Source organism: Marmota flaviventris, chromosome 5 (genome assembly GCF_047511675.1).
Source record: "Marmota flaviventris isolate mMarFla1 chromosome 5, mMarFla1.hap1, whole genome shotgun sequence".
NCBI lineage: Eukaryota > Metazoa > Chordata > Mammalia > Rodentia > Sciuridae > Marmota > Marmota flaviventris.
This window is the reverse complement of record NC_092502.1, coordinates 38268035-38288298: the sequence shown is the minus strand read 5'-3', so window position 1 is coordinate 38288298 and position 20264 is coordinate 38268035. Positions and strand designations below refer to the sequence as shown.

Below are 20264 nucleotides of genomic sequence, written 5' to 3'. Positions count from 1 at the left end.
TATGACCAAACTCATCCATATTGGTGGGGGCGGGCAGGGTGGCTGTAGAAGGGGTTCATCTCCAACCCTGCTCTCCAACCCACTCACCCTCATATCTGAGAGCTTTCACCTGGACCTGCTGCTTTAAATATCATTTATACTTTGCTGATTGCAATGCATCTTTTTGCTGGGAACTCCTCCCTAAACTCTGGATAGGTTCAATGGCTTGTCTAATAGGCATTTCATATGAAATATGTCAACTGAAATTCTGATCTCTTTTCTCTCCTGGCCTGATCTCTCTGGATAGCATCTTCCCTGTCTTAGCTGATGGCACCACCACAGTTCCATTTGCACAAGCCAAAACATAGAGGCTATTCTGGATTGTGTCTTGTACTCACATCTGTAAATCCTTTCAGCTCTACCTTTAAACTAGAGCTCAAATCTCACCACTTTGCAGCACTACCACTGCTACCCCTGGTTCCACTCACCTTCATCCCTGTCTTGATATGCCTGTAGACTCTTCAGTTCCCTCTCCTCTCCCTGCATCTGCCCTTGGACTTCTTTGTCTATTGTTAACAACAGCTAGAGGGGTTGGGTGTACAGCTTAGTAGCGAAGTAATACAGTGCTTGCCTAGCGTATGTGAGGCACTGGGTTCTATGCCCAGCACCACAAACAAAATGAACCAAACCCACAATAGCAACCCCACCACCATCACCAAAACCCCAGAACATAGCAGCTGGAAACAGCATCTTCCTCATGTCATCACTTAAAGGTAAGAACACCACATGTTATGGGCTGTAGAACTCCCATTTATTGCCCATGACTGTGGTGTCACACATACAGCATTTTTAATTGTTGGGTAGGTTATGGTTTTGTTATGGGCATCAAAGGCCTTGATGCAATCAAGTAACTAGAAACTGAAATTTAATTGAATATTATTCATCAACATCTCAACTATAGGTGATATTTAGTCACTGTCTGATGGACGTGAGACTTTGATATGTAAACCAGCACAGCTTATCACTGAGTTACATCCCAGCCCTTTTTATTTCTTATTTTGAGACAGTCTTGCTAAATTGCCCAGGTTGGCTTTAAACTTGTGATCTTCCTGTCTCAGCCTCCTGGTTAGCTGGAATTACAGACAAGTATCACCACACCCATCCTCTAGTTGCATTTTTATAAGTATTCTAAAAATATGTGTCAATCTCCTAAAGCAAGCTAGTATAAACAAGCTATACCAAGTCTTTTTATAAAGTTTATGCACAGCATAATACACTTAATTTAAATAATTATTCCAAATTTTTCTTTAAAGCTTAGCTTATTTCTTACTAACACAATTTTAAAATAAGCATTTTCCTCGAAAATTCTGGTTTAACAGGCTGAAATTTTCCCGGTTCCTATTCCACTTCTTATTTTCCCTATATTTTGAAATACTTTTCAAAAGATTTGACTTTCAATTATTAATGTGGCTTAATTCAAAGCAATGCGCTGAAAATGTCTAGCTGGGCTCTTCATAACTGCATAAAGATTTAGATTTGTCCCTGACCTTTTGATTATATTTTAATAAAGTACATGTGCAAGTATCTACATTATAGTAAAAATTTGCACTAGATCATAAAGATCTCAAAGAAGCAGGCATCAAGCACACTATGCACATAGCACATTATTTCCTGTTCATCTCACCCCCTCTCTGGCCCCATTTCTTTGATACCCCTAGTTCACTCAGATTCAGCCATGGTGATCCTCACAGCTGGGCTAGGCTTGCTCCTACTTCAGAGCCGTTGGTCGTGCCATCCACTCTGCTTCAAGTATTTTTCCTCTTGAATTCCTCATACATTGCTCTTCATCTTTTGGCTTTCCCTCAAATATACCTTCTCACTGAGGTCTTCTCTGAACAAACTATTCAAAACTGGATTCACTACAGTCTTCTCCCACTCTTCTCTATATACTCTTCACCTACTTTCTCTCCATAGCAATTTCCACTTTCACAAACGAGTATATTTTACTTGTGTATTTATTGTCTGTCCCCCACTCCCCTGGAATTTAAGCATAATGATGATAGCAGGGTTTTTCTCTTCCCCTTCCCTGCCGCCTTCTTTTTTGCCCTTTTCTTCCTCACTGTATTAGCAGCAGTGCCCAGAGCAGTGACTGCTACAGAATGGACTCTCCTTAAACTCTTCTTGAATGAATAATTGAATGAGTAAATAAGGCAAAGGTTCTGGGAAAGAAAGCAAGATAGAAAAAACTGCACCACCTTGCCTAAAATAGTACCCACACCTTCCCAGGGTTCATCCTCTATCCTTTTAATTTGCTTATGTGCGAACTGAACAATGACAAACTTGGATGTGCCCCAAATAACCATGATACACACACACACACACACACACAGTTTTTTTTCTGACTCAGGTGTTTTGGAACCACACTTTACAACAACCAAAAACAAACAAACAAACAAACAAACAAAAAAACCACCCAGGTTAAATAGTGGTTGGAAAGCAACAACAAAACCTTCACTACTGGCCCTCTTTTTGGATGTTAACGGATTTGGGCCCTATTTGGGATTTTCGTGTTTAGACAAAGCTTTCCGGGTCAAGGAACTGTTTTCTCTGAAATTCTACACACCTAACGGGCTGCCATGTTTCAGTGCAATGAGAGGTTTGGCCTTCCTGGGGACACTGGAGACTTTTTAGTTGTTATAATTGGAGTCTTGGGAGTGTAGCATGCTACTGGAATTTAGTAGGTAGAAGCCAGGGATGCTCAACTTCCTACAGTTAAGGTTATGTTTTTAACAAGTAAAAATACAGGTATTAACAGGGTCTTCAGAGGAAACACAGGGACTCCCAGTTTTCTGAAATCATACCCACAATGCCCAGGCCAGCCCCTACAGTAAAGACCTATCCAGGTAAAAATGTTAAAGACTGTGGAGGATGATAAACCCAAGATCAGCGGTATCCAAATCCTATTTGCATTAAGGTCACCTTCGGGGTTTGGAAGGCACAGATTATTGGGGCCCGCCCACAGTTTCCCATTCCGGGAGGTTTTACTATTTTTAGTTTTGGGCCACAAGTGAGAACTACTGCCCTAGAAAGAAAGAGGTCATGGAGGCCCCCACCCCGAGTAGAAGCTGCGCAAGTTTCTAGGTGAGAACCGAGGAGAAGCCAGGTGAAAGCTGCCCGAGGATCTAACCCTCTGGGGTATTGCGATGCTGGCCACTCGGTTTCAGAGGCACTTTCAGGTTCTCTCTAGGCGCCTCGGAGGTTCTGCCATCTCTATGATTGCCCGGGTGGGGGCGTGGCCTGCCCGGGGGCGTGGCGTGTAAGGCGGGCTGAGCGCCCGAGGACTCTAGTGCCGGACGTTGCGCGGCCGCGACACCCAATGCCAAGGCTGGCTCAGAGGTCTTGCTGTGCTTTCCTCGGTGCGTCCAGTACAGTCAGGCGAGGCTCAGGTATGGCCAGCCCAGGTAGGCGTTACCCCGCTTGCACGGCCCGGTTTTTATGCGGGAGTAGCGGAACCTGATGTTGCATTTTCTCAACAGTGCAGTCAGCCTTACTGCTAGTTAGGTGCGGAGAAGTAGGGAACAAACCAGACGGGAACAATAGGCCACCACGCTGTGAGCTCTGAGGGTCGCAAGGGGGCGCTGTGGCTGCAAGCCGGCGGGGCCGGCTGAGCTTGCAGTGTAGTGGGGTGGGTGTGACTGAGGCGGACTAGGGTGGGATGGAATGTGTGCGGGACCAGGGCGGACCTGGTTCCGAGAGTGGAGCGTAGGCCAGGCCGAACTGAAGAGGGTTGCGTTATATGCGGGTTGGACTGGTCTGGGGCAGGCTAAGGGGTTTGGGAGGGGTGCCCTTCAGGGGCCGGCAGCGCGCGCAGACGTGCAGGGGCGGGGCGTTTTGGAATTGATTTGTGTCTGCTTTTCTGTGGGATTGCTGAGGTTTCAGAGAGTCTTTGTTTCCTCTTCTTGCTGTTTCTCTTTTGATACTGAGATAGGGGCAGAGAGCGGTGCTCTTGTCTCAAAAAGGCCCCTCCTGAGCTGTTTTGCACCTGGCTTAGCTTTGAGTCATTTATATTTATAAAATATCTTTAAAAAAGACTGTCATCTTGAAATATTTTCAGAATTCCAAAAAGTTGCAAAGGTAGTACAAAAGAATTCCCATATAGGTTCACCCAGATCTCCCACTTGTGAGCATCTTTTTAACAGAAAGAACAACAACAACAGCAGAACCATGTCCTATAACATCCAAGCCAGATTTACTTGCATTTAATTATCTTGTCTTCTGGGAGAAATTAACATTTTCAATAGTAGAGCCCACTCCTCTTCTCCCCAAGACCCTTAAGAGTGGTTCTGGCAGCTCCAGGTTTAAAATCAAGGTTCTTTTATCTTTGCTGGTGCTCAGTACAGTTGAAAAGGTCCACCCAGTACTCTGGGCAGTTTTGGCGCAGGTGACCACCCTTTGCTCCAGTATGTAGTCTCTGCCTGTAGCTGCCTCTCAGGCTAGCTTCTTGCCCTTTACAGGCTTCTCTATTCCTCCTTCCCTCCTTCCCTCAGATAGTTTCTAAAGACTTCTTCCTTGGCAATCATCTCTTTCCGTGTGCGTTTCCTTCCCTGGTTACCTCTTAAGATTTTGAGCTTTCCACAAATCCTCAGAAAACGCACCAATTTATGACTCCAGGCCAGGCTGTTTCTTGGTCCCAGGCCCACAGAGTTTGTGGTCTGCTGGATGCCATTCTGGGTAATGCCCCAAACATTTTTGTCTCAGTATGTGCCAAGTGCAGCATGTGCTCACCACACCTGGCTGCCTTCTAGAGCTCCCAGCCTCCATGAATTGCACCTCTGTGTTCCAGCCATATAGACCTGAACTCCAATAGGTGACTCTGACCAGCCTGTCTCCCTTGCCTCTTAAACAGTGATCTATATTTGTTGCTATTACTTTTTAAATCCCACTTGGGCAGGTTCTTTTCTTCTGATAAGCACCACTCAGTTGTATACACAGCAGTTAGAATAAGCTTGTTAAAAATGCAAGTTTGATGGTTTTGTATTCTGTCTGTAATTTTATATATATATTAAAAAAAGGCCTTAAAAGGACAGGTTCAGCCTTTTCTTGGACCCTTTTACTCAGATTCCCTACTCTTTTCAGACTGGCATTTCTTTCCCTTCATATTCTTCTGTTCCCTTTGCCTGGGATCCTGTTTCTTGCCTACTCGGGGAATTCTTGCTCTTTGTGTAGCTCTCCAGCCAGTCATCCTTTCTCTGGGAAAGTGTTCTTTCATTTCCTTGACGAGTTCCAGTTTTTGTTTTATGCATCCTAATCTCCCCCACCCCGTCTCCTTGGTAACCCTGCCATAGCTGCAGTTTCAGTTTTATACATGTGTGCCTGGCACCTAGTAGATACTTTATGTGCTTGGATGATGGAGAGGTGGGGTACCTAATATGGGTGCCTAACAGCTTCTATCTGGACATTATTCCCTTTCGGAGTTTGCTTAATCTGGGGGTACACTGTCCTTTGTCAGTTCTGTCAGGCAGGGCAAAAGGGATGGAGGGGTTCACATGAGGAGATGGAGGGCTAGGGAGCAATTTGAGAACCACTAAAAGTGAAAATGAGGAAGTGTGGTCTGAGGACCACAGAAAGGGAGATGGGTTTCCTGCCTAGCTGTCGCTTTCCCAGCCAGCTGAATCCACTGTATTAGACTCTCCACTGATAGACATTTCCTGTGTATGGTTTCAGAGAATCTTTAAGAAGTATGCTTTGGTTAGCTATTTCCTAAATAGCTATCTCAAAGCCAGAAAGTGAAGATGAAGATGAAGATGAAGGCCTACAGCAGGATGCTGCTGGGGTGCCCTGGAGTGTGACTGTTATTTCCGGGGCACTAATAGTTTGTTTATTGGGGCCTACTGCATGCCAGAAGCCATATTGACTTCTGAGGATCCAGATGGGCTTAATTCTCAGATGGGTCATTTTAGTCATATTGTGATAAAAACTGGGATAGAAGAATCCTTTACTGAAAGCTTGGTGGATGGAGAAAGGTATTGCAGGGTCATCTAAGCTGAGGTGGTGGCTGTGAGTGCCTTGATCTTATTCTAGAGCCTGATTTGATTGTGACCTGGGGAAATTGGAGCCCTCTGTGTAGATGTTAGCGAGTGAATGAGGCCCGCCGAGGGCATGGCAGAGGAAGAGGTGATGAGCTGCCAGAGGCAGAGCCACTGTGAAATGGTAACATAGGTCACGTTTCCTGCCCCAAACCTGGCTGAACTTGGGGAAAAGGTCACAGTGTTTGACTTTCATCAGACTTGTACCAAAGCACCTCTTAATCATGTAGGGTATTTCTGTAGCAAAATGTGTCGATAGCTATAATTGGTTAAGGAAATACAGATTATAGAGAACCTCAGATCAATTCAGGTTTGCTGCAGCAGTTTGTGGCAAACTTTTGAAAATGTTTAGTTTTCAGAATTTTTGACTATTTTAATTGCAAGGGGTGTTGTGGTTCTTAACCCATTGCTAATACTCTGTGAAGCCATGTCTTTTTTGTGTACTTTATACACATTCATGCACGTTTTCACAAGAGAATGACAGCAGATGACCATTTCATAGGTGAGGAGATAAGGGCACAGAGAAGGTAAATGACTTGGCAAGGTTGCACAGCTTTATCTCTGATGGTTCCATATTCCACATTCTTACCAGGCTTCAGGCTTGGGAGTGGACAGGGTGGGGGAATTTGAAGGACCAAGACTTTCTCACACACATGGCATTTACCTGCATGTCTCTCTTGCCAGCCATCATTGGTGCCAAAGAAAGTCAGAACAGAAGAGACTGGAGCTCTGTAGACACTGTGGTCACATACCCAGATTCACTGAGGGCCTGTGGGGACTAGAGGCTGTGATTCCTGGAACTTAAAGTCTAGTCTGATAATGAGCTTTTCTCATAAGTCTTAAAGGAATTTAAGTGTGATGTCAAGTGGACCAGAGGTAGCAGTCAGGGGCATCATGTGAGGCCAGGATGTGGGCTAGTTGGCCTTTGAGAAAGTTTGGGTAAACAATTTCAGAAGGCTTCTATAAGGACATTCTTCATAAAGGACACAGGTAACTGTTCATTTTTTTTTTCCTTCTAGCAGTGCAAGATGTATGTGCTCTGGAATACCACAGATGGACGTCTGCCTGCCAGTCCTTCATCTCTACAGAGCAGTACTCCTCCTGTGGGGCACTGAGTGGCTTTGCCAGATAGTTTGTATTTCTTTGCCAGGGTCCCCGTGCCTGTTCGTGTTTGTGTATGTGAATGGTACATACCAAAGCATGGAACAAGAACAAAGTAAAGATTAATAAGCAAGTCTGAATATCCTACTCAGTTTAAGAAATAGAACCCTACCAAAATTTTAGATACCTCCAAGTGTCTGCGATAATTGCATCGTTTCTCTTCAGAGGTAACCACTGTCCTGAAGTCCCTCTTAATCATGTCCTTGATTCTCTTGATAGTTTGGCCAGGGGAGATCCTGTTGCTTTGCTTATTAAGATGTAATTTTTTAAAAAAATGACCTTCATTGTCTTACAGGTTCTTAGACTCTGAATAAAGATAGTCTCGCCTTCCCGGTTCATCATGGCTTCACCCTCAAGGTAGGATTTCTTTTGAATGAAATGCTTTTAAAAGTATTTACTCCTCTCTGTTTTGAAAGGCCAACCTAGTGACATTTTTAGCCTTTAGTCCTTCTGGCTTCACTAAACAGTTGGTGTTTAGAAAGCATGAGGGAGGAGAGGAGAGACAAGGAGAAGAACAGAAGAGATGAGACAGACGAGGAAGTATATGTGGTACAAACTGGGCGTGTGGCAGCAGCACATACGCTTGATATAAAACGCAATTTTACTTTCCTCATCTTTCAAGGTAAAGACCACAGATGGTGGTTGCCCATGAGGCTGCCTTAGTCTCTGCCTGCTTTCCCATGGCCACAGGGAAGAGTCTGGTACAGAACCTACAGGATCTGGGGGTGAGCAGGAGCTCAGGTAGCAAGTGAGACTGGTAGAGGCCCTGTCCTGACAGGCCTGGATCTGCCCCTGGGAGCTGGGTGAAGCTGGGGTAGAGATGACATGGAGATGGCCACATCCCCCCAAACTTGTCTCAGTCCAGGGTCCACAGGAAGGGCTTTTGGTTTTCTCTCCCTTCAGGCTGGTCTGTCTTCCTAGTCCACACAAAGCTCAGATGGGTGAAAAACTTACTTTTCTAGAAGTCAGCTTGGAGGAGGTGAAGTTACCATATAGGAAGAGATACTGGAGTGAATCTCTAATGCAACCTGGACTCCAGAGTTCATGTGCAGGTCTACATGGAAATAGGCTCCATGGTAAATGCTGCATCTTTCCTCTGGGGTGGAGGGTCCTCAGTGTGGGACCTGGAAAGACACAGGGCCGCAACAGGAGCATCCATGCCCACCCTCCCACCAAGTCTATTCTCACAGTTGATGCTTTTATAACCTAGATGTGACTCTTTGCTGTCCTGCTCCATCCCCCTTGGGGTTTCCTAGGATGACTGAATACCACCGAAAGTCCTGGCCTGGGCCTGTGGGGCCTGGTTCCCACTGCTTCTGCTCTGTCCTCACTGTAACTTCAGCTTCAGGGCCTTGTGCCTGTCATTCTTTCTTTTTCCTGAGACATCCTGTCTCTAGCGATCTGCAGGGATAACTCCCTCACTTGTTGAGGTCTCTTGCTTCTGAGCCTTCATTCTCTTTTTTTGTTTTTTAAAGACAATTTTTTAATATTTATTTTTCAGTTTTCGGTGAACACAATGTCTTTATTTATTTTTATGTGGTGCTGAGGATCGAACCCAGCGCCCTGCGCATGCCAGGCGAGCGCGTTACCACTTGAGCCACATCCCCAGCCCCATTCTCTTTTCTATTTAAAATAGCACCCCTGGTCTCAGTCCTTTATCCAAGGATGGCATTTGTTGCTACCTGTGTAGCTACTTGCTATCTGTCTCCTCCAGTTAGAACTAAGTGCAGTTTGAAAGTAGAGTTTTCCTACTCTGAGCCTCTGGCCAGTGCCATTAAATATTAGGAACTCTTGTCATCTCTTTGTTACCTATGTCCACAGGGTGAGAGTTTGAATGGCAGGGAGGTTTTCATGTTTTCCAAATCTGTTCAGCTCCTAAATTGCAGTTAGCGTGCAGCAAGATGATCAGTGAGAGAGCCATTTGGAAATCTGAGTTGGTTCAGTTCTTGAATTTGGGAAATGAAGTTCAACTAGGGAGAGTTTGAGAATTTGGGAAGTGAGGGAATCTTGTTTGTCAGATAAATCAGACACAGGGAAGATATAGGTAGGTCAAACATGAGAGCAGAGCTTCTGGGGCCACTGAGTCCAAATCTGAGGGGACAGCCTGGGTGTCACTCCAACTGGACTTCCAATTGGCAGTCGACTGTTATCTGGGGTGAAGACATTGGGACCTGGATTTATTAGTAGAGGGGATCCTCTACTTGGAACACTATAAGGGAAAGGGATTACATAATGCCTCTTTAGAGTGCCTCTCATAATTAAAATACTTCTGCACTTAAAGGTGTAATCTCTATTAACTGGAAAGTTTATCTACCTGGTGTTGTACCTGGTGGATCCAAATATGTGAGGCTGTTTAATCTAAGGTGCCTCCCAGTGGGCTCCTCTTTCCAGCTGAAGTTTTGCCTGTCCAGAGTAGCGCCTCCCTGACTGTCTTTTGTCATTGCAGAGTTGACACTGCTAGAAGAGGTGCCCGCTCAAAGGTGAAGTCCACTAAGCTGCTTGAGGTTCTGAATGCTTTGGAGGAGGAAGAGTCTGGCAACAACAGGGAGGAGATTTTCATTGCGCCTCCCGACAATGCTGCAGGGGACTTCACAGATGAGGATTCTGGGGATGAAGATGGCCGGCGAGGTGCTCAACTGCCTGGCAGTATGCTCCATGCGTCCGTTGTGTCTGAGGACTCTGGCACTGGGGAGGATAATGATGACCTGGAGCTGCAGCCAGCCAAGAAGAGGCAGAAGGCAGTAGTGGAACCTCAGCGTGTCTGGACCAAGAGAGATATTCGACCAGAGTTTGGCAGTTGGACAGCATCAGATCCGCACATTGAAGACCTCAAAAGCCAGGAACTAAGTCCCGTAGGCCTCTTTGAATTGTTTTTTGATGAAGGAACAATTAATTTCATTGTTAATGAAACCAATCGTTATGCTTGGCAGAAGAGTGTCAACCTGGGTCTCACAGCCCAGGAATTGAAGTGTGTTTTGGGCATTTTGATTTTAAGTGGGTATATCTCCTATCCAAGGAGAAGGATGTTTTGGGAAACCTCTCCTGACTCACATCATCATCTTGTGGCTGATGCAATTAGAAGGGACAGATTTGAACTGATCTTCTCATACCTCCATTTTGCAGATAACAATGAACTTGATGAAAGTGATAGGTTTGCTAAGGTCAGGCCCCTTATCGTCAGGATGAACTGCAATTTCCAGAAGCATGCTCCCTTGGAAGAGTTCTATAGCTTCGGTGAGTCCATGTGTGAATACTTCGGGCACCGGGGATCCAAGCAGCTGCACTCAGGGAAACCTGTGAGACTTGGCTACAAAATCTGGTGTGGGACAACCAGCAGAGGGTACTTGGTGTGGTTTGAACCTTCACAAGGCACATTATTCACCAAGCCAGACAAGGGCTTGGATCTCGGAGGCAGTATGGTCATAAAATTTGTGGATGCGCTTCAGGAGCGTGGCTTTCTGCCATACCACATATTTTTTGACAAGGTTTTTACAAGTGTCAAATTGATGTCCATTTTGAGGAAAAAGGGGGTGAAGGCCACAGGAACTGTTCGTGAGTACAGGATTGAGCGATGTCCCCTCAAAGATCCCAAAGAGTTGAGAAAAATGAAGAGAGGCTCATTTGATTACAAAGTTGACGAGAGCGAGGAGATCATTGTGTGCCGCTGGCACGACAGCAGCATGGTCAACATCTGCTCCAATGCTGTGGGCATAGAGCCTGTGAGGCTGACTAGCCGTCACTCGGGAGCGGCCAAAACACGAACTCAGGTCCACCAGCCATCACTGGTGAAGCTGTATCAGGAGAAGGTGGGGGGTGTTGGCAGGATGGATCAGAATATTGCCAAGTACAAGGTGAAGATCCGGGGCATGAAGTGGTACTCGAGCTTCATTGGCTATGTTATTGATGCTGCCCTCAACAATGCATGGCAGCTGCACAGGATCTGCTGCCAGGATGCACAGGTGGACCTCCTTGCCTTCCGGAGATATGTTGCCTGTGTGTATCTGGAGAGCAATGCTGACATGTCCTCACAAGGGAGGAGAAGCAGGCGGCTGGAAACTGAGAGCCGCTTTGATATGATTGGGCACTGGATTATCCACCAGGACAAGAGGACCCGATGTGCCCTCTGCCACTCACAGACCAACACCCGGTGTGAGAAGTGCCAGAAGGGCGTCCATGCCAAGTGTTTTAGGGAGTACCACACCCGGTGATGGCAAAGGTGTGCTTGTTTTGGTTTATAATGGGGTGTCTACATATAATTACATCCAGTAGTTAGAGCACTTCTGTTTTGTGTAGGAAAAAGGACCTGAATTCTTAATGACTTGGTTTTTTATTTTCTCCTTATCCCCATTATTATTATCTTTTTTATTATTGTATATGCCTACATGTAATATAAATTAATGTTTATGTTAGTAATCATGAATGTTTGCAAATCTGTATTTTGTACCATTATTTATTTAAACTTATCCAAATAAATAAAAATCTTGCTTTGGGGTATGTTTAAGTTCTGACAAGAATGATCAAAGAGGCCAGTTGCGGGAGCACACACCTGTAATCACCCATAATCACAGTGATTAGGGAGGCTAAGGCAGGAGGATTGAGAGTAAATAAAATACAAAATAGGGCTGGAGATGTGGCTTAGTAGTTGAGTGCCCCTGGGTTCAATCCCTGTACTTCTCACCACATAAAAAGAATAATCAAAGAAAAACTGTATGAATGACACAAAGTTTTGCTATTGTATGCCATGGTTTGTAATCTAAAATATAGGCCATAGTACATATTTCTTAAATTATTTATTTCATATTACTTAAGACTGTCCGGGGATAGTTAATTCACTTTGCATTTATTCAGAGTGCTAGAGTTTCAGAGTTCATATTTTCTTGATAAAAATATTTCCCTAATGTACATATATATGGAATCTATTTTTATAACCAACACAACATAGGATGTTCAGCATAATTTGTTAAGAGCCATATGTATTTTCCACTTATTTAAATTCCAAATTTATAAATTCCTGAGCTTAGGGCGAACTCATTGAAGTAAGGAAACATTTTTATGTTGGAAAACCTGGTGTGTATTCCAGAATATTAAAAGATATACATGTAAAAATTGTGCATAGAAGTAAGCTCAAGAGCAAGTTGAGTATGTTTTCTTTGGGAAAGAAAATAGTACAAACGAAAAAAGTACCCAACAATAGATTCAACTGTATAGAAGTATAAAATTTACATTCATTAATTAAATGCAAAGAAATTGAGAAAATATGTTCCAAGTTATTGCATTTATAATAATATCCACAGTGAATAAGGACCTCATAAACACGTAGATGGCAAGAGAAAAATGTGTAGTGTTGTATAAAAAGACAAGTGATGGAAATGAGAAATGAACAGTGACGATCTATAAGGGACTGTGCTGGTGACAGTGAAAAGCAAAGAAAAGCAATTGCCAGATACCCCACTCCCTCATCAAATGCATTTGTTCTAAGTAATTACTGATGGTGTGGATGGGGAAAGGTGGCAGCCCCGTGCAGTACCTGAGAAAGTATAAATCTATATCACCTTTTCAAAAATTGATTTTTTAATACATGACAGTGGAATGCACTACAATTCTTATTACACATATAAAGAATAATTTTTCATATCTCTGATTGTATATAAGGTATGTTGACACCAATTCATGTCTTTATACATGTACTTTAGATAATGATGTCCATCACATTCCATCATCATTGCTAACCCCATGCCCCCTCTTTTCACCTCCCACCCCTCTGCCCTATCTAGAGTTTGTCTATTCCTCCCATGCCCCTCCTCCCTACCCTACTACAAGTTAGTCACCTTATATCAGAGAAAACATTCCGCATTTGCTTTTTTGGGATTGGCTAACTTCACTTAGGATTATCTTCTCCAACTACGTCCATTTACCTGCAAATGCCATGATTTTATTTTCTTTTATTGCCAAGTAATATTCCATTGTGTATATATGCCACATTTTTTTTTTACCCATTCATCTACTGAAGGGGTTCTAGATAGGTTCCAAAGTTGAGCTATTGTGAATTGTGCTGCTATAAACATTGATGAGGCTGTGTCCCTGTAGTATGCTGTTTTTAAGTCCTTTGGGTATAGACTGAGGAGAAGGATAGCTGGGTCACATGGTGGTTCCATTCCCAGATTTCCAAGGAATCTCCATACTACTTTCCAATTTGCAGTCCCATCAGCAATATATGAGTGTGCCTTTATTCCCCACACCCTTGCCAATACTTATGGTTGTTTGTCTTCATAATAACTGCCATTCTTACTGGAGTGAGATATCTTAAAAATTTGTTCCCAAGATGTAGGCTCTCTATTCACGTCACAGATTGTTTCTTTTGCTGAGAAGAACATTTTTAATTTGAGTTCATCTCTTTTATTGATTGTTGGTTTTAATTCTTGTGCTATACGAGTCTTATTAAGGAAGTTGGGGCCTAATTCCACATGATGAAGATTAGGGTCTACTTTTTCTTCTAGTAGATGCAGAGTCTCTGGTTTAATTCCTAGGCTCTTGATCCACGTTGAGTTGAGTTTTTGGCATGGTGAAAGATAGGGGTTTAATTTCATTTTGTTGCATATGGATTTCCAGTTTTCCCCGCACCATTTGTTGAAAAGGCTATCTTTTCTCCAATGCATGTTTTTGGTACCTTTGTCTAATATAAGATAATTGTAATTTTGTGGGTTAGTCTCTGTGTCCTTTATTCTGTACCATTGGTCTACCAGTCTGTTTTGGTGCCAATACCATGCTATTTTTGTTACTATTGCTCTGTAGTGTAGTTTAAAGTCTGGTAGAGTGATGCTACCTGCTTCACTCTTCCTGGTAAGCATTGCTTTAGCTATTCTGGGTCTTTTATTTTTCGAGATGAATTTCATGATTGCTTTTTCTATTTCTATGAGGAATGCCATGGGGATTTTGATCAGAATTGCACTAAATCTGTATAGTGCTTTTGGTAGTGTAGTCATTTTGATAATATTAATTCTGCCTATCCAAGAGCAAGGTAGATCTTTCTATCTTCTAAGGTTTTCTTTGATTTCTTTCTTTAGGGTTCTGTAGTTTTCATTGTATAGATCTTTTACCTCTTTCATTAAGTTGATTCAAAGTATGTTTTTTAAGAGGCTACTGTAAATAGGGTAGTTTTCCTCATTTCTCTCTCAGAGGATTTGTCACTGATATTCAGTAATGCCTTTGATTTATGGGTGTTGATTTTATATCCTGATACTTTATTAAGTTTATTTAGTACTAGGTATAGAATCAAATCATCAGCAAATAGTATTAATTTAAGTTTCTCTTTTCCTATAATTATTCCTTTAATTTTTTCATCTCTCTAATTGTTCTGCCCAGTGTTTCAAGAACTATGTAAAATATAAGTGGTGAAAGAAGGCATCCCTATCTTGTTACAGCTTTTAGAGGGAATGTCTTTGATTTTTCTCCATTTATAATGATGTTAGCATAGATATCCTTTATGATGTTGAGATATATTCCTGTTGTCCGTAGTTTTTCTAGTGTTTTGAACATGAAGTTGTGCTTTACTTTGTCAAATACTTTTTCTGCATCTATTGAGATGATCATATGGTCCTTGTTTGAGTCTATTGATGTGATGAATTACATTTATTGATTTCCTTATGTTGAACTAACCTTGCATCACTGGTATGAATCCCACTTGATCATGGTGCACTATATTTTTGATATATTTTTGTATTTGATTTGCCAGAATTTTATTGAGAATTTTTGCATCTATGTTCATTAGAGATATTGGTCTAAAGTTTTCTTTGTATCTTTGCCTGGTTTTGGGATAAGGGTGATATTGGCCTCATAGAATGAATTTGGAAGTGCTGCCTCTTTTTCTATTTCCTGAAATAAATTGAAGAGTATTTGTATTAGTTCTTCTTTAAAGGTCTTGTAGAACTTGGCTGTGTATCCATCCGTTCCTGGGCTTTTCTTGTTTGGTAGACTTCTGATGGCGTCTTCTATTTCATCACTATATTGGTCTGTTTAAATTGTGTATATCTTCCTGACTCAATCTGGGCAAATCTTGTGACTTAAGAAACTTGTGATGCCTTCAATGTCTTCTATTTTATTGGAGTATAAGATTTCAAAATATCTTCTGTATTTCTGTAGTGTCTGTTGTGATATTACCTTTTTCATCACATATGCTGGTAATTTGAGTTTTCTCTCTCCTTTTTTTCATTAGCATAGCTAAGGGTCTGTCAATTTTATTTATTTTTTAAAGAACCAACTTTTTATTTTGACAATTTTTTCAATTGTTTCTTTTGTTTAGATTTCATCTCTAATTTTAATAATTTCTTGCCTTTTACTGCTTTTGCTGTTGATTTGTCCTTCTTTTTAATAGGGCTTTGAGATGTAATATGAGGTCATTTATTTGTTGACTTTTTCTTCTTTTAAGGAATAAATTCCATGCAATGAACTTTCCTCTTGGTACTGCTTTCATGGTGTCCTAGAGATTTTGATATGTTGTGTGTATGTTCTCATTTACCTCTAAGAATTTTTTATTCTCCTCCTTGGTGTCTTGTGCAACCCATTGTTCTTTCAGTAGCATATTGTTTAGTCTCCAGGTGTTGGAGTAATTTTTATTTTTTATTTTGTCACTGATTTTCAATTTTATTCCATTATGATCTGATAAAATACATGGTAGTGTGTCTACTTTTTTATATTTGCTAAGAGTTGCCCTGTGGCATAGTATATGGTCTATTTTGAGAAGGATCCATGTGCTGCTGAGAAGACAGTGTATCTGCTTGATGCAGGTTGAAATATTCTGTATATATCAGTTAAATCTAAGTTATTGATTGTGTTATTGAGCTCTATATTTTCCTTATTCAACTTTTGTTTGGAAGATCTATCCAGTGGTGAGAGAAGGATGTAAAAGTCACCCAAAATTATTGTGTTCTGGTCAATAATCTCAAGTCCTTTAACTTGAGAAGAGTTTGTTTGATGAACATAGCTGCACCATTGTTTGGGGCATATTTATTTATAATTGTTATGTCTTGTTGGTGTATGGTTCCCTTGAGCAGTATGTAATGTTCATCTTTATCCCTTTTAATTAACTTTGGCTTGAAGTCTACTTCATTTAATATGAGTAACCCCTGCTTGCTTCTGCAGTCCATGTGAGTGGTATGATTTTTTCCAACCTTTCACCTTCAGTCTGTATATGTCTTTTCCTATTAGATGAGACTCCTGGAGGCAGCATTTTTTTTAAATCCAATCTGCTAGGCTATATCTTTTGATTGATGAGTTTAAGTCATTAACATTCAGGGTTGTTTTTGAGACATGGTTTGTATTCCCAGCCATATTTGTTTATTTTTGTTATTTAACTTGGTTTGATTTTCTTCTTTGATTAGTTTTTCTTTTAGGGTACTACCTCCCTCTGCTGATTTTCATTGTTATTTTTCATTTCCTCTTCATGGAATATTTTTCCAAGGATGTTTTGTAGTGCTGGTTTTCTAGCTATAAATTCTTTTAGCTTTTGTTTATAATGGAAGGTTTTCATTTCATCTTCAAATCTAAAGCTTAATTTTGCTGTATACAAGATTCTTGGTTGGCACCCATTTTTTTTCAGAGCTTGATAAATGTTGTTCCAGGATCTTCTAGATTTCAGGGTTTGTGTTGAAAATTCTGCTGTTATCCTAATTGGATTTCCCCTACATGTGATCTGTTTTCTTTCTCTTGTGGCTTTTAAAATTATCTTCTTATTCTGTATGTTGGACATTTTTATTATAATGTGCCTTGGTGTGGATCTGTTGTAATTTTGTACATTTGGCATCCTGTAGTCTTCTTGAATTTGAATTTCCAGTTCATTTGTTTTTTGATATTATTTCATGAATAGATTACTCATTTCTTTGGTTTGGACCTCTATGCATTCCTCTATCCCAATAACTCTTAAATTTGGTCTTTTTATGCTATCCCATATTTATTGAATGTTCTGCTCATGGTTTTTTACCATTATCACTCTGTGGTATATGTTCTTTTTAAGATTATATATTTTGTCTTCATTTTCTGATGTCCTATCTTACAAGTGGTCTACTCTGTTGGTGATGCTTTCCTTTGTGCTCTTAATTTGTTTTATTGTTTCTTTCATTTCAAGGATTTCTTTTTATTTTTTTAGAACCTCTATCTCCCTGTTGAGAAGATCTTTTGTTTATGTAGCTCCTTGTCAAAGTGATCTTTCACTGCCTGTATTTGCTCTCTTATATCCCCCTTGAGTTCACAGAACATTTTATCCTTGTACATCCTGAACTCCTTATCTGTCATTTCTTCTGCTGTGGCTGCCAATGATTCTAATGATGTGGTGTCTTGATTTGTTTGGGGCATTTTCTTCCCTTGTCTTTTTATGTTGCTCGTGTGTCTTCTTTTTCAGCTCTATGGGTCTAGAGTGTTATTGTTTTTACCTTATAGGTTTGTAGTGCTCTTGTAGGGTTCCAAGGCCTTTCCTTTGTGGGGAAGGACAATGTTAACAGATCCCAATATCAACAATATACCACCTATGAACAATTGTTGTTATTAAGACATTTACAGTTTAGTCTCAATGTACAGAAATGTTGGATACAATTATTATCTAAAATAAAATCAGTAGTTTTGTAAAAAGGTTTATAGTTTCTGATGGTGGATGATGAACTGAGGATAGGGTGTAGGACAATATGCTGAAGAGGTAGGATGTGAGGATATAGAGTTAATATATCATAGGAAGTGTGAAAGAGAAATCTAATGAAGAGGGTTAGTAGCAAGAGAATTAGAAAGGAAGTAAAAGGGGAGGCCAGTAGTGGGAAGACAGTAGAGTACATAAAACAAACACACATGTGTTTAGAAAAATATAGGATGTTAAAATAGTAAAATTTGGAGGGGGGAAAGAAAAATGAAAGAAGAAAAAGGAAAAGATAAACAAAAGGCCATATACAACACAACTATATTATGTTATTCAGATGACTCAGTCCTCAAAATCCTATTTCATGCAAAATTCTTGGTTTCACATATGTTGGGGGTGTGAGGGCCAGAGGATAGAGGGGTAGAAGAGAAAAATTTAAAAAAAACTCAAAAGAAGAAACCAGGTTGTTGCTAGTTTTAGAGATCTGTACTTTCCTGCTTCTCTTCTCATACAATAGGTGGGGTTGTCTGTTGTAAGCTGGTTTCTATGCCTCAGGATGGTGGAGGTAACCAGGGTGGGAAGGCTGGTCATGGCACAGGGCACCTGGAAGTAGGGAGTGGCACCGCCAGTTCCTGAGGAAGACTGCACCTCACAAGTCTCTTTATGGGAGTGCTTGTATGGCTTGAGTGCCCAATACTATCTCCCTATCTTGCCTGAAGATTTCTCAGTTCCTGGTCCCTCTGTCAGGCTCCAAACTTTAGCCCCATCTTCATCTCCCTTAGCAGTTCTCAATTGAGAAACCTCTCACACTGGACTCCCATGGGTGGCTCCCTGGTTGCGCTGCATACCTGTGTTGGGCAGCTACTGTGTTGGGTTACCACCGCTGGGGAGAGGGGGAGGTTGGAAAATTGGTACCTGGCTGCTGGAAATCTGATCTGGGAACTCCCCCCCCCCCCCCCAATATGGTGAGAATGTCGAGCCAAGATGGAGGCAGTCTGCTTTTAGCATCGGGGTGTCTGGTGGAATTGTGCTGTGGGTAGGTAGCAGCTGAGTGATCTGCATGGGAGCAGTGGTGGGGGGGCGGTCTTGGAGATCTTCAGATGTGTTACTAGGTGATTCTGCTAAGGCGCTCTGGAACCCTGTGTGGCTATAACCTCAGACTTTAGGTGTTGGGAGCCAGGAGTCCTACTTGAATGCAGGGCATTCTGCTAGAATGCTGAGGCCTGGATCCCTGTGTGGGGTCACAGCGCTGGTGATTTCTGCAGCTGTATAGAGGTCTTCTAATACTCTCAGAGATGTATTCCAACTAGGTGAGATCTGAATCATGGAGCAACACTGAATGCTGCCTCCATCTGGCCCACCATCTTCCTTCCTTCTATATCACCTTTTTGAAGGCATTTGAATAAAGTCTGCTCTAAAATCTTAAGATTTTTTATACTTACAGATTAAGCAAATATTTGGTCTGTTGTGATATAAATAAATAAGGAAAAGGAATAGACCCTCCACTAATTAGACACCAGTTAATAAATGTAGGAGGAAAGTAGAAAGTGGAAATAAAACACTACATAATTTGGCAAAAACCACAGCATAATTTTGCAGGCAAGAATATCAGTGGATACTATACTTACTGAAAAAAATACGTCCTCACAAGATACCCATCAGTTACAAATGCAAAAAGCAGTAACCTCAGGAGAAACAGGCAGATAACCTCAATAAAACTTAAAGTTAATACCACCTTTATAGTGGTATTCACCTGTGTCTCCTCTGTTTCCTGTCTTCCCACAACATGGCATGCGCAACATGAATTCCACATCCAGAGTAAGCAGACAATCCCAGATTGAGGGACATTTCAAAAAACAGTTAACTAATGCCCCTTGAGAGTATCAAGGCCATGAAAGACAATGAGAACTGTCAAAATTAGATGAGACCGAGGAAGTATGCCAAAATGTAATGTGTGATACTAGCTCCAGATCCACCAAAAAGTTTTCAATGTCTATTTAGTGGAAAAGCTGGTAAAACCTGAGTAAAAGTCTGTAGATGAGTTTACAGAATTTTAGAAATATTGATTTCTTGACTTTAATAATTGTGATCCTGTAAGAGGTATACATCTGTGGAAGATTGGTAAAGGGATTTATTTTTGTAATTTTAAAATAACTTTAAAATGAACATTAGGAAAATTAGGATATCTAGTCTGGGCACTTTTAAATATTTGTCATATCAAGAAGTTTGTTGCGGAGCAAATTCTATACCAGTTTTCTCCAGCATCATGATGATCAGGAATATTAGCGGATACTTGCCAGGTATTTTTACTCTAATGATGGTCCAAGCGAATGAAGTTAGGTGTTGTGGAAACCTCCTAAAGTCTGCAAAGCTTCTAGAAATTACCGAATGGTCAATTATGACTACTTTCTCATGGGTTA

The 20264-nt window shown here is 41.4% G+C and overlaps 1 protein-coding gene across 4 annotated transcripts; it reads left to right on the top strand.

The window, feature by feature from the left end:
• The first annotated feature begins 3340 nt into the window (after positions 1 to 3340).
• On the top strand, positions 3341 to 11778 carry Pgbd2 (piggyBac transposable element derived 2). Of its 4 annotated transcripts, none has more exons than XM_071612161.1 (4): positions 3341 to 3425; positions 7088 to 7393; positions 7522 to 7583; positions 9673 to 11778. In XM_071612161.1, the coding sequence occupies exons 3-4, from the start codon at positions 7567 to 7569 to the stop codon at positions 11432 to 11434; spliced, it is 1779 nt and encodes a 592-aa protein (XP_071468262.1). In that variant the 5' UTR covers positions 3341 to 3425; positions 7088 to 7393; positions 7522 to 7566; the 3' UTR covers positions 11435 to 11778. The 4 variants fall into 4 exon arrangements, with proteins under 4 accessions (XP_071468262.1, XP_071468261.1, XP_071468263.1 ...); XM_071612160.1 differs by having other exon boundaries at positions 7085 to 7393; XM_071612162.1 differs by lacking the exon at positions 7088 to 7393 and having other exon boundaries at positions 3341 to 3440.
• The last annotated feature ends 8486 nt before the right edge of the window (positions 11779 to 20264 follow it).